Below are 14,604 nucleotides of genomic sequence, written 5' to 3' on the forward strand. Positions count from 1 at the left end.
GCTTAGCACCTCACTGTTGCTGAGGCTGGTTTTGAACTCACGATCCTCCTGCCTCATCCTCCTGAGCTGCTGAGATTACAGGCATGCGCCACCTTGCCCAGCTATTTTTATTTTATTTTATTTTTCGATACTAGGGAATAAACCCAGGGGGCATTTAACTACTGAGCTACATACCCAGCCCTTTTTATTTTTTATCTTGAGACAGGGTTTTGCTAAGTTGCTTAAGGCCTTGCTAAATTGCTGAGGTTGGCTTTGAACTTGTGATGCTCTTGCCTCAGCCTCTCAAGCCACTGGGATTATAGGTGTGTGCCACTGTGCCCAACACTCATTTCAGTTTGTTTGTTTGTTTGTTTTCTTTCTTTCTTTCGTGGTGCTGGGGATTGAACCCAGGGCCTTGTGCATGTGAGGCAAGCACTCTACCAACTGAGCAATATCCCCAGCCCTCATTTCAGTTTTTTAAAAGACTCATTTTAATGAGAATCTCTGCAGCAAGTACTGTTTCTATGCCTACTCCTATTAGAGATATTTTGCAGTGTCTATTTAGAGCAGATTTAAGAAAAAAATATTTTTGTAGTTGTCAGTGGACCTTTATTTTATTTATATATGGTGCTGAGAATCGAACCCAGTGCCTCACACAAGCTACGCAAGCGCTCTACCCATGAGCTATATCCCCAGCCCATAGAGCAGATGGTTTTTGTTGGGGAGAAAGGAATTAGGGATTTTTGAGGCTTTGGGGAATGGGAGATATGTGCATGTGTGCTCTGTGAATCTTGGTGAAGGCTCATTATTAGCAGAAGTAATGTGACAGAGGACAGTTCTAGAAATTTCAAATTGTCCTCGTAGCTATAAGTTCTTCAGAAACAGGGTACCTGCTGAGCCTGGTGGCAGATGGTCTCCTGTCTTCTAACAGCGGAGATTAGCTTTGCCTGTTGTCCTGTTACTTCTTTGCAGTGCTGGGGATGGAACCAGGGCCCTGTGTGTGCTGGGCCACCTCTGCCTCGCCCCTGCCTGTTGCTGAACTCTGTACAGATGGGGTCATGCGGGGGGCTCACGGGTGCCTGGGTTGTGGTTCCACGTTAGGTTTGTAAGATTGAACCACGCTCGGGGCTGGGGATGTGGCTCAAGCGGTAGCGCGCTCGCCTGGCATGCGTGCGGCCCGGGTTCGGTCCTCAGCACCACATACAAACAAAGATGTTGTGTCCACCGAAAAATAAATAAATGAATATTTAAAAAAAAAAAAAAGATTGAACCACGCTGTGTTGTGTGTGTGTAGCCGACCTTTGTCTAGTCCTTATGGACGCTGTAACAGAGTATAAGCTGAGGACCTTACAAATAGCCGAGATTGCTCTTCTCACATTTCTGGAGGCTGGAAGCAAGATCAGGTGCAGATGGCAGCTTCTGGTGAGGGCCCACACTGGTTGGTCACACACTTCAGTTTCCTGCTCTGTCCTCACCCTGAAAGGGCCAGGGCAGCTCCCTGGGTGTCTTTTATGATCCCATCCTGAGGGTCCCCTCTCACCAACTCCAGGGGCCTCTCCTCCTCATCTTGTCACCTTGTTGATTCGGAATTCAGCCCGCAAATTTTGGGGAGAGACAAACATTCTGACAGTAGCATCAATGCATGAGTGGTCACGATCCGTTTCCCATCCCCCCTTGACGGAGAGCCGGCCTGTGTCCAGTTTCACCGTCCTGACCTTCACCTCGGCTGGCAGGTCCAGCTGCCCCCTGTGCTGGCCAGCGCCTGTCTGTCTTCTTCACTGCGCCACTCTGGTGAGGGTATTGTTGCTTCACAGTTTTCTTTTCACTTGTGATTTGAGAGTGGCTCCCTTCTCTTGACCTGAGGTTAGGTTTCAGGTACACAAGGTAGCCACGTCGTGGTCACACAAAATTGTCCCATCACGGTAGCCACAGCTCCCTGGGCCTCCAGGTTCTAGGCCCTCACCCAGTTCTGCCTTCCTGAGTCGTTTTTGCTGGAGGGGGACAGGGGAAAAGTCTGAATTTAATTTCCCCTTAATTGAAAAATGAGCATGTGTGTGTATAGGAAAAATTGGAGAACAGACAAAAGCAGTGGAGGAAATAACAGTGTTGCTTTCCCTTCAAAGCCAAACGCAGGCAACACAAACAGTGGAGCAGCCAATGTTTTCTCCCTGTTCTATTTCTGTTTGTACATTGTTTTTTGTTCTGCTGTTTTCCACTTAGCATTTTAATGGTTTTTGGTATCACAGTGTCTCTGCAAATGGTCCTTTACATATATTTGTTTATTTTTATTTTTTTTTAAATTTATTTATTTATTTATTTTTGTGGTGCTGGGGATTGAACCCAGGGCCTTGTGCATGAGGGGCTAGCACTCTACCAACTGAACTATGTCCCCAGCCCACACTTATTTATTTAGATATTGGAGATCGAACCCAGGGTGGTTAGCCATTGAGCTACATGCCCAGCCCTCTTCCTCCCGCTTTTTTTAAAAAAATATTTTTCCTAGTAGATGGACACAATGCCTTTATTTTATTTTTATGTGATGCTGAGGATGGAACCCAGTGCTTCACATGTGCCGTGCGAGCGTTCTGCCAACTGAGCCACAACCCCCACACCCCCAGCCCTTTTTATCTTTTATTTTGAGACAGGGTCTCTAAGTTGCTGAGGCTGGCCTCAAACTTGCAATCTTTCTACCTCAGCCTCCTGAGTTGCTGGGATTACACGTGTGCACCACTGTCCCCCGCTGCAAATGACATTTTAAATGACAACAAAGGCTGGGTAGCATTGGGTGGGAGGTGCTGGGATTGATCCCTAACAACACACATACACACATGAGCAACGTGGTGTTTCTTTGAGGAGATATCTTTCATTTACTTAACTGGTAACTTATATTTTCATAAGCTGATTAGTATTTTCACCTTGAAATAGTGTTTTCACTCTGAATATTAGCTCTCCAGTGCAGTCACTTTAAAAGCAAACAAAGGGAAAATTGGGGATGCACAGTTCTGAAAAGTCCCTTGTTGATGGGCCTCCAATTCCAGCTACTCTGGAGGCTGAGGCAGGAGGATCACAGTTCAAAACCAGCCTTCACAACTTAGACCCTGTCTCAAAATAAAAAGGGCTGGGGGTGTAGCTCAATGATAGTGCACCCTGGGTTCGTACCCCAGTATGAAGAAGAAAAAGAAGTCTGTCTGAGGTTGGATAAGCAGGAACACAAAGTGACCCAGAACAGTTTTGTACCTGACTCTGCAAAAAACCCATGCTTGAGAATCATGGCCTTGGATTTTGGACATTTCAGAGGGTTGCCAGCTATTTGAAAGGGTATTCAGATCTCACAGCTCTGTGCACTTAAGGGCACGAAACTAAAAATAGCTACTGTTGATTCATCCATTCATTCCTTCCTTAAATATTTACTGTGCACGCTTTCTTGGGCAGTTTTTTTTGTTTTTCTTTTTTCTTTTTTGGTGCTGGAGATTGAACCCACTGAGCTGCATCTCCAGCCCTTTTTTATTTTTATTTGTATTTTGAGACAGCATCTTGCTCAGTTGCCTAGATTGGCCTCCTGTCTCAGAATCCCAAGTGGCTGGGATTGTAGGCATGTGCCAGTATGAGAGGCTTTCCTGGCTACATTTTTTTTTAAATACATATTTTTAGTTATAGTTGGACACAATACCTTTATTTCACTTATTTATTTTATGTGGTGCTGAGGATCAAACCCAGGGTCTCTCACATGCTAGGCCAGCACTCTACCACTGAGCCACAACCCGGTCCTTCCCTGGCAGTTTTAATGTTGGGAATGTAGTGCAAACACCAGAGGCAACATTCTGTCAACACGAGTTTGCTCTCCAGAGACACATAAGGTATTCTTGGAAGATTTTTTTTTTTTTTCCTGTACATGAACTTGAACCCGGAGGCATTCTACTACAGAGCCTGGCTTTCTTAAATAATTTTGTTAGCTCTGTTGGTTTCTTAGGTGCCAGCATTCCTGTTCTAGGGGGTTTTATTTTTGCCATACTGGAGATGGAACCCATGACTTTGTGCATGCTAGGCAAAGGCTCTGGCACTGAGCCACATCGCCTGACCTGTCCTAGGGTTTTTTTTTTTGTGTGTTTTTTTTTTAAATATTTTTTTTAGATGTTGATGGACCTTTATTTTATTCATTTATTTATATGGGGTGCTGAGAATCGAGCCCAGTGCCTCACACATGCTTGGCAAGTGCTCTACCAACTGAGCCACAATCCCAGCCCCCTGTCCTAGGTATTTTAAGTGAGCTGTCCTGTGGCATTATTCATGGCCCAGTACTAGGGACCTCTGTTATTCCTTTCCCAGGAGAATGAGCCTTAGAGGGGTTAATTAACCAGCCCAAGGACACACAGCATTGCTGCCTTCTTGCCTCCCGGGCTTCCTCTGAGGGACTTTTCCAGAGCACCTACTCTAAAGGAGCCACCTCCCACTCAGTGGCACATCCCCTTTTCCGTGTTTTTTGTTCCCACCCTGCCCACCTACAGAATGTTTGTCTTGTTTTAAGATCGCCAGTGCTCGGTACAAAGGCTGCCATATAGTAGATGCTGAATAAATATTTGATGACTGAATCAGCAAGTGAGGACCAGGAGCCGCGGTTCCTGTCAGGCCTGCTTGCCCAGCGCCCTTCGCTTTCTTCAGCATGAATCATCCTGAGGGGCTCTGCAATCTTGGCTCATCAGGAGGTCTCATGGTGGGCGGTGCACTCAGGAGCTTTTGGAAAAGGTGTATACTTAGTATCGGAGCCAGGAGGGAAACAGTGGAGCCCCCTTCTGCACAGAATAAAAAGGGGAATCTGGACATTTCTCCTCCCTCCTGCCTCCCTCCCTCCCCTCCTTTCTGCCCTCCTGGCAGCCAGCCCTTACTTAGAATGAGTTGCAGACACACCTGCCATCTGCCTCCACTCAGGCCTGGGTGACAGGTCTCAGAGGAACCAGGCCCGGGTTATATTGATCCCGTGGCTGCGGCTTGTCTGAAAATGCCCCTGTTCCCACCCCAGCAGCTCCCCAGAGCAGTAGCCAGCAGCGTCACCTAGGCTGCGGAGCAGTGGCCTTAAGTGGGCTGAGAACCCAGGGCCTTGTGCCTGCAGGGCAAGAGCTGTGTCCCTGAGCCACACCCAGCCCCTGTCACAACGTGAAGCGGCCTCCCTTGTTGCACTTAGGGAAGTGTCTTCTGGTCTTTAACTAGTGGCTTTTAAGTGACATTTCAGTTCATGTGTGCTGTTGTAAGTTATCCTCTTCAGAGGATATCTTGATGCATAAACTTTCCTCTATTTTTGAAGAATATTCATCGGCTGTGTTCCTAAGTCCCTGGTTCCCAAGTCCCTGGGTTCAGTGGCTTCCCCGGGAAAGGTGGCCAGGGGTTCAAGGGCTCCAGTTGCATTTCACTGCGTAGCTTTCTGAAGGGCTCTGCCATTTACACCCTGCAGAAGCCTGTGTTTCCCCATGTTCAAGGGTCAGAACCAGGTGGTGGCCTTCCCCACCTGCCACGTCACACAGTACCACTTTGTAGATGGCTGGTGAGCCTCACTTCTCTGGGAGCGGTCAGGTGGTTATTGAAGGGATGTTTGGTGGTGTGCAGCATTCGGTATGTGTTTTTTGCAGGAATAAAAAGGAAATCTTTCTGGTACCAGTTCTGATGTGAAGCTGTTGTCTGCAAAGGGCAAATGCACCGTCCGCTTCCCCGCACGGGGGTTGCAGGGTGCATTCCCTGGCCGCAGGATGTTGGTGGGGAGGGGTGTGCGCCCCTGCCTGTTGATGGCACTGTACAGCTGAGCGGTGTCTCCTCCTCGGCACCTGCACTCCCTGTTTCCAGGGGTCAGCTGCTTCCAGGGAGCAGGTGTAGTAACCTCTGGCATTTTTCAAGCACCTTTGAAATGCTTCCCATGGCTTCCAGAGGGTGTCTCGGGGCCAAAGCCACGCCCTGGGGAGCAGTGTGGCCCGGGCTGCTGTCCAGGTCTCCTCAGGGAAGGGTTGCCAGTGAGGTGGCCGTTCCCCGGGGCAAGGGCTGGCTGCGGAGAACCCTGAGGGCCGGAGCGTGGATTCAAGCAAGACAGCCTTGGTTCAAGTTAGGGCTCTGCCGCTTACAGACTGTATGACCCTGGGCAACAGAGTTCTCTGAAAAATGAGCACGGAGACACTGCTCATTACGGGGTGCAGAGTTCCCAGCCCCCGGAGCCCCGGCCTTGGGCAGGACAGCGGCAGTGCTGGCCACACTAGCGAGGCTGGCGCAGCAGGGCGGGTGGCATCCTGCTGCATCCTGTCACCTGGGTTCCTCCCGAGGTTACCGTGCTGGCAACTTAGAGGTGTCCCTCATGTTCTGCAGCAGGGTGACGTGGACGTCAACTCTGTGGCTAAGAGCAGCGGCTCTGGGTCGGCCTTTGGCCCTCAGCTGCTCTGGGGGTCTCTGAGATGCAGTTTCCTCATCTGCACAGGAGGCGGAATCAAGGCCTGCCCTGGGCCTGAGGAGGGTGGGGAGGTGACGCAGTGAGGGCTTTATTCTCTGTGATTTTACCGTGTGTGCATGCCATACTTGATTTTGCTTATTGTTATTGTTCTGGTGTCTGGGGGATTTCCTTCCCTGGGAGTCTGGTAATTCTTTGGCATTTTGTAGGCTCTTTCTTTTAGTTAATCAACTAATTTTAATTACGTATATATGACAGCAGGAGGCATTTCGATTCAGCGTACACAATTGCAGCACAACTTTCCATTTCTCTGGTTGTATGCAGAGTAGCGTCGCACCCTGCATGCAGTCACACGCACCTAGGGTAATGATGTCCACCCATTCCGGCATCTTTCCTGCCTCCGTGCCCCTTCTCCCCTGGCATTTTGTAGGCTCTCGCTGTGTGCCTGGCTCTGGCCGGTGCTTGGACCAGACCTTTTCACAACTTGTGGCCAAATGATCAGGGGTAAGTGCCCATGGTGAGCTAGAAGTGTGTGAAGGCCCAGGGAGTTATTCACCAAGCCACATGCATGAGGCACCCAGGGCCAGCGTTGGGAGGCAAATAGGATCAGATCTTTGAGAACCAAGGCTACCTGCTCAGAGCAGGGTCACTCACTGTTTGGGCAGCAGGGAGAGATTTTTCTTATTTTTTTTGCAGTGCTGGGATCAAACCCAGGACCTCACACATGCCATACAAGTGCTCTACCCCTAAGCCACATCCCCAGTCCTAAGTTTTAAAATTTAACTTAATTTTTTGGTACTAGGGATTGAATCCCGTCTCCCTAAATTGCTGAGGATGGCTTTGAATTCATGATCCTCCTGCCTCAGTCTCCTGAGCTGCTGAGATTATAGGCATGCGCCACCACACCTGACTTAAAATTTATTTTTATTTCATTTTATTTTTTGGTACGAGGGATTGAACTCGGGGGCACTCAACCACTGGCCACATCCCCAGTCCTATTTGTGTATTTTATTTAGAGACAGGGTCTCACTGAGTTGCTTAGGGCCTCACTTTTGCTGAGGCTGGCTTTGAACTCATGATCCTTCTGCCTCAGCTTCCTGAGCCACTGGGGTTACAGGCATGTGCCACCACTCCCAGCTAAATTTGATGTTTAAATAGAAAAAAAGAAAGTTGAATCTATCATACAGTCACATGGTTCATTGTTTAAAATGGTTCAGAACCACATTCATTGCAAAGTCAGTCTCTACAGTTAGTCACTATGTCCCCCTCCCCAGGCACTTATACTTCTGATTGTCTTTGAGAATTTTAGGCATTTATCTAAAACCAATTGTTTTATATCTATATACAGATACACACACACAAAGATTTTTCTTTTCTTATTCAATTGTTAGTATGACTTACACAGTACATATTTTCCCCCCACTTAATAATGTGCCCTGGGCTCATTCCATATCCGTTCATAATATTCTGTTCCATTTTTAAATTTTTATTTTAATGCTTTTGTAGTATGCCATGGAGTAGATGCACCGTATTTTCTTTAGCCAGTCTACTGATGGACACTTAGGTTATTTATAATGGTTCTCTATTCTTAGCAGCACTGTAGTGAACGACCTTGAATGCAAGGCCTTGTGCCCATGGTGGACAATGGGGATTACCTTGAAGGGGAGTTGCAGGGCCAGAGTGAGGTGCACTGGTAATTTTGATGGCTGTCAGGAGATGCCCTCCCTCAGGGTTGTGCTGATTGAGAAACTATATTTCTCAATTATCTTTGAAAGTACCTTTGTTCTTCCTGCCCAGAACAGGTGTTATTAAGCTTGTGACCTTAGTCACTGTGATGAATAAAAATAATATCTCAGTGTGGTTTCAGTTTTGCATGAGTATTAAAAAACTGAGTTGGGCACGGTGGCACACACCTGTAATCCCAGGGACTCGGGAGGCTGAGGCACGAGGATCACAAGTTCAAGGCCAGCCTCAGCAACTTAGTGAGGCCCTAAGCAACTTGGCAAGACCCCAAATAATAGATTAGACAGGGCTGGGGATGTGGCTCAGTGTTTAAGTGCTCCTGGGACCAATCCCCAAGTATCAAAAAAATGAACAAAAGTGGAATCAGTTTTGCTCCAGAATCTGTCTGGTCTCTGCCTGGAAGGGTCAGGAGCACTGTGTGGTGCGAGCCAACCTGGCAGAGCTGAGGTGTGCCCCATTCCTCAGCCCCAGGGTTGAGCTGCTCATTCTTTTGTGGTGCTTGTTGGGCTCCTGAAGGCTGGACTTTGCCAGTCCTGGGCAAGTGTACCCGCTGCATCCTCAGCCCAGCCAGGGTTGGGTTTTGAAGGATCCACAGGGGATGGGGGAGAGAGGCTGGGCCGCAGGAGGTCTGGTGTGAGCGAGCCTTGGAGGGGGCTTGTGGGTCTGGAGAGAGGTAAATGGCGAGGGGGCCGGGCAGTTCCGGAGCACACCTCCAGGGTGTGGGACGGGGCTTGGTGGAGGAGCTGGCCCACAGGGGAGCTCTGGATTTGAGCCTGGTGATTATCAAATCATGTGGGCTTGGGACATTTGTGAGGGGAATTGTGTGCCCTGCAGGGCTACAGAGGACTGGCAGCTCCCTCACCCAGGACAACCGGGGTTAACAGTGGGGCTGTGTGTGTGTTTCTCAGTATTTTTTTTCCATGCTCATGGTAACAGATTGTAAAGTCAAATATAGACGAATAAATTACCTTCCTTCATGTTTCTCCCCTTTCCTTGGATCTTTCCCTGGAAGGTCTCTACCTCATTCTTTAATTAATATTTTATTTTATCTTTTTGTGGTGCCAGGGATCAAACCCAGGGCCGCCAGTGTGCTAGCAAGTGCTCTGCCCCCGGGCTGCCCCCTGGCTCACCCATGTAGTAGCTGCAGTCCCTCGTGCATGACACGCCATGTGATGGCCCTTGATTTGGAGGTTGTCATTCTTGTTGCTTGCTGGGCCCCTGAAGGTTTGACTTTTCCAGGGCTTTGCTTCCTCTCTGGCTGCTCTGAGCATCCTTGTTCCCATTGCTCCCTGGCCAGTGTTTAGGCAGGGGACATCCCTCAGGTGGACTTGCTTGGCCAGAGGGTCTGAGTCCCACATTCCCACAGCAGTTGTCCCATTCATGTGGCTTTTCTCATCAAATGGTTGGTGGCCTCCCGGTTCTCCTCCACCCCTGACGTGCTCGTGGCCATACTGCCCATGACCTAGGGGATTCTGTGCATCCTTCTGACTGCAGATTTTACTTCTTCCTAATTAAAAGGAAAAAAAAAAATCAGCCATTTAGATGTATTTAGAACAAAGTGCGAAGGTTTCTGCTGATTCTTTCCCCTGAGCCACTGGTCCCAGATGTATCTCACTTTTTTTTTTTTTTTTTTTTGGTGTGTGTGTGGTGCTGGGATTGAACTCAGGACCTAGTGCATGGGAGCCAGCACTCTGCCAACTGAGCTGTGTCCCCAGCCCCTGAGATGTATTTCTACTGAACTCATTCCTAGACCTCCTGTGCAGTTTGGGAGCCACAAGATCACTGTGGCTATTTAATTATAATAATGAAATGGAATGAAGTGTCACATTTGGGGGCTCGGCAGCCTCAGATGGTGAGTGGCTGGTGACTTGGGTGGCTCTGGTGTGAACAATCCTGTCATGGCAGAAGGTTTGGGACAGAGTGGGGCTGTCAGCCTCAGGGCTGTTGACATGGGGGGTGGGGGATCTCCTGGGGGGCTCCCCTGGACTGTGGGGTGTTCAGAGGCTTTCCTGGCCTCCTCCCACTAGACCCTGTAGGGCTGCCCTCCCCTGCTTGTGACAGCCACCGCTGTCTCTAGAATTGCCTGGGGCTGGGGAGGGGCAAGGTCACCCCCTGCTTCTCTGAGAACCAATCCTGGGACAATTTTCTCCACACTGCTTTTGATTTTCTTTACGTTCTTCCCTATTTGCTGAATGTTATTGCTAATACTATTTTTTTTTTCTAAATATTTTCTTTTCTTTTTTTTAGTTGTAGTTGACACAATACCTTTGTTTTATTTATTTGTATGTGGTGCTGAGGATCGAACCCAGGACCCCGACCGTGCTAGGCGAGTGCTCTACTGCTGAGCCACAACCCCAGCCTTATTTCTTTTTTAATTCTCTAAAAACGTTGGTGTTTTTGTTTTTTTGTTTTTTCAGTGCTGATAGGCTAAGCAAGTGCTCCACATTTCCCAGCCCTGAGCAAATACTTGCCAGGTGCCTGCTGTTGTGGGGATGCTGGGAGCCCGGAGCTCTTTCTGTGGAGGCTGGCCCTTGTTACATTAGTTACCTTTTTCAGAAACATTGTTCCCTTGGCCCTTCCCTGGTGGATTTTTTTTTCCTTTTTGTTTTTTCAGCCAGGTTCCATGAGAGCAGGGCAACACACTGGCCAACACACTCTCTTGTTGTGACCATTATTCATTTTATAGTCAAATAATAAGAAAATCCACTTTGATTTTCCTTATATGAGTGGTAGAAGTAAGAAACAACGTATCTAAGTCAGGCGGGTGGTGAATGGCCTGTAATCCCAGTGACTTAGAAGGCTAAGGCCAGGCCGGAGGAGGATCTCAAGTTCAAGGCCTGTCTTAGCAACTCAGTGAGGCCTTAAGCAACTTAGAGAGACCTTGTCTCAAATGAAAAATCAAAGGTCTGGGGATGTAGTTCAACACCTGGTACCCCCCCCAAAAAAAAAAAAAAAAAAAAAAAAAGCAGTGTATCTAGCCTGATATGGTAACCTAGTTGTTATGACGGTTGTATAAACATATGGGGAAGTTGTTTGTTTCTTTTTCTTTTTTTGATCTGGAAAGATCGCTTTCAGGAAATAATATCAATAATAATTGAATGCCTATTATATGTGAGGTGCTGTCCTGCACCCTGTATAAATGAATTCCCAAAGTCCCAAAGTAATTAAGCCAGGCAGGACTTAGACAAGAGGTGGGAATGGAAGATGCCCGGCCCAACGCTGCACAGCCAGTGTGGAGCAGGGCCGGGGTTTGCACTCAGCTCTGGTGGCCAACTCCTTGGCCCCAGGGTCCTGCCGTTACAGAGCTGTGCTTGTGCACTTCTCACTCTCAAGGATGGTGTCTTGCAGCCCATCTCCCCACCTGTCTGGAACTGCAGTAGAGGATTCTTCATCTCAGTGGGTAACGGACAACTCAGTTTGGTGTTAAGAAACCGCAGCAGCACCTAGGATGCCAAGGTGACAGGTGCCACAACACAGCTCTGGGAAACTGTCCCTCTGGGGATGTCCCACCTAGGTGCTGAACGTGACCCATTAGGCAAACAGAGTATGGTGGAAGCTGCCAGGGAAAGAGGGGGATGCGGGTGTACAACCCACTGTCCACGGGGAGCCCGGCTGCCACCTCTTCTGTCTGGGCAGGTGTGGATGATCAGATGGCTGTAGTATATTTGGCATCAAAAGAGGTGTCCAAAATGCAGGCAGGTGATAGTTGTAGTTGCTTTGTGATAAAGTTTCAGCCATTCCTGGATGATACACTTCTTTTTCAGTCTCCATATTTCCACTTTTTAGCCCCAAGCACTTGCTGATGTCTCTGCAATAAGGAGAGGAAGCGGTGGGGTGGGCCTTGCAGCAGCATGCACCTGGCACAGGGAGCATCCTTTGCTTTCTGTCGTCCTATTTTGAGGTTGCCCTTCTGGTTAGGGGAGTGGTGGTGCTTTCCATTAGTGGCCATGGTATGAGGTTACCTTCTAAAATAAATGTATGCAAGTGGGTGAGTCAACTCAACACAGCTAGTTTGCAAATAAAATCTAGAGCAGGAGTTCTCAACTTCGCACTCTTGGCACTATGGTCTGGAAATGCAAAACCAACAGGAATGTGTCTTTGAGGATGGTCCAGCCATGTGACAGCCAGAAATCCGAGACAGGAGATTTGGGTAGTAATTAATACATAGCCAACTAAAATTGGCTCCATCAAAGTCAAATAGAACAACCTAGGAATTCCCAAGACTGAGGAGTTCAGACAGTGGACAAATCCATGTGCTCTCCTGAGGTTGTTCCCTGCCTTGCTGGGGATACTTGGGGAATGGGTGTCTGATGGAAAAGAAGCTGGGATTGCTTGCCTGTTGTGATTGCTGACTGTTCAGAAAACACTGTGTGGAAAGTGCAAGTTACATTCAGTGCAGGTGGAAAGTGAATGGGGGAGGTGAAAATCAGATTGAGTGAGTTGGACTTGGAGCTAATCACACGGGGCTCAGATGATGGAAGCCTTGCTTTATCCTCTAGCACCTAGCCCTGTTTCACAGTGAGGTGCTGCCTTAGGAGAAGGAGAGGGTCTTGTTCCAGTCCTTGGCCCTCACAGGACCTGGACTAGTACTTCATATCAGGTGACATTTCATAAATGGATCTTTACTATAATGAATTTAGCTGAAAAGCATTGAGTCTCCTAGACGGTGCGCGCACAAAGGGAAAAATGCCAGTGTTACCCGAGGATGTGCAGGAGTTTCCCCTACTCTTTCCTCCCCGGGGGTGGGGGGATCAGCTTGCCCTGGAGGTTTCCCGCGTGCGTCTGTTGGTGTATCCTCTTGCTTTTGTGCAAAAGAATGACATCTCTCAGCACCTCACTTTTCACAAATTTCGTTCTTTACGGGTTGTTAGGAATTCCATTTTATGGATGAACCCAGTGAATTAACCCAGCCTCCCCCTGAGGACAGCTAGATTCTTTCCAGTCTCTTGCTGGCACAGTGCATGCCTGCTGCCAAGAGCATCCTGATGCTTGGTGCTCATGCACACACCCGTAGGTTAATAATGAGGGGCGTAGCTGGAGAGTTGATGTGTAGAAGCTTCTGCCAAAACAAAACAGAAAAAGCCTACAAGTTTAATCCGATACTGTGCGGCCCTCTCCATTCTTTCTCGTTTTTCACTGGAAACATACAACTGTGAGACCTATCACTGCAGGATTATTGCAGGATGCAGAGAGAGTGCTGGCTCTTAGAGGGGTCAGTCACGGCCATCACAAATGTGTCTGCCCGTGGAATCGTGGTTGGCTGTCAGATGCACTCTATTTCCACTCCTCCCTCCCTCCCTCTCTTTCTCTCCCGCCTTCCTTACTTCCTACATTCATGCAATCTGGCCTCAGTGAATATCCACTGACGGCCGGCATGGGTGATTTGTGGCCAGGAGCACGTGGGCAAGGGGTTGGGCTTCTTGAGACTTCTATGTGTCTGACCTCTGAACGACTTAGAAAGTGGCCAGCAGGACTGAGTTACTAGAAGTGATACCTGTCCCTTTCTGAGCACACTCCACTCCCAGCCCTGGCTTACTGGAATGAGGATGCTATTTTTAAGAAAGAGCATTGTGTTTCATCGTGGAAATTTTGAGCATCTGAGCAGGCAGCTTGCTGGCTGGCTCAGCTTTAGGGTCCTGAAGCACAAGGACTGTATGGGTTCAGCTCTGGACTCCAGCATCCCACCAGGACGTGGCCTGCAGGAGGAAGGGCAGAAGGAGGGTCTGCCGAGGACAAGTGATCATGTGAGTCATTGTTGCTACGCCAGGTTGGTTTTATTTCAGTTGTCGACATCTTGGGGGTTGGAGAGCTGGCAGGGCTGGGATTCTCTTTCCCAGGCTGTGCATACTGGAGCAAGGTGAGCCGCTGGCCTGGGCACTTCCACTGTGGTGCTGAAGGGGCTCCTCCTTCTCCAGACCCCTGGTTTATCAGCCCTCTTGTGGGTGAGCTGCCCTTCACGGAGTGGTGCAGATCCCAGGCATTCCTTTCCTTCTCCTGGGCTGAGCTGGGAGGGGGGGTGCCTGTGGGTTGGTGCCAACGAGCTGCCCTCTGGGGATAGCAGGCTGAGGTGGTGCTTGGGTTGGGTGTACTTCCGGCCTCGCGTCTCCAGGTTCTGCTGGGCTGAGAGACATCATCTTTCTGGTTTCCACCTCCAGGGTGTTGCTATAAAGGTCAGCTGGGGGTGGAGGAGACTCCTGGCCCCTTTATGTAATACTCCGCCACAGCATGGCTGGAGGAAAGACTGTGAAGGAGACCCAAGCCCAGGCTGAGACTCCACTGTGCCTCGCCTCTCCATAAACCTGGGTGCTTTGTTTTGTGCTTCCCTCTCTCATCTGCAAAATGTAAGAAATAATAGTGCCTTCCTTTTTCTTTTTAAATGAATCCTGCTCTTTGAAATATGTAATGTAAGTTTGGGGGAAAAAAATATGTAAAATACGTATATAACCCGGGAGTGCTTAACC

At 48.7% G+C, this 14,604-nt stretch overlaps 1 protein-coding gene across 2 annotated transcripts in view; it reads left to right on the top strand.

Moving 5' to 3' along the window:
- Atp9a (ATPase phospholipid transporting 9A (putative)) overlaps positions 1 to 14,604 on the top strand; it is a 122,660-nt gene that overhangs the window by 15,019 nt on the left and 93,037 nt on the right. Inside the window, exon 1 of one of the 2 annotated variants that reach the window (XM_046433286.2) lies at positions 13,593 to 13,887. The exons of the other annotated variant lie outside the window; for it this stretch is intronic. Coding sequence (XP_046289242.1) covers positions 13,886 to 13,887 — 2 coding nt within the window. The 5' untranslated portion in view covers positions 13,593 to 13,885. Of the gene's footprint in view, positions 1 to 13,592; positions 13,888 to 14,604 lie in introns of those variants that run through there. 2 annotated transcript variants of the gene reach the window in all.

Source organism: Marmota monax, unplaced genomic scaffold, assembly GCF_021218885.2.
Source record: "Marmota monax isolate L192 unplaced genomic scaffold, Marmota_monax_Labrador192_F-V1.1 WCK01_AAM20220418_F8-fsc00014, whole genome shotgun sequence".
Classification (NCBI taxonomy): Eukaryota; Metazoa; Chordata; class Mammalia; order Rodentia; family Sciuridae; genus Marmota; species Marmota monax.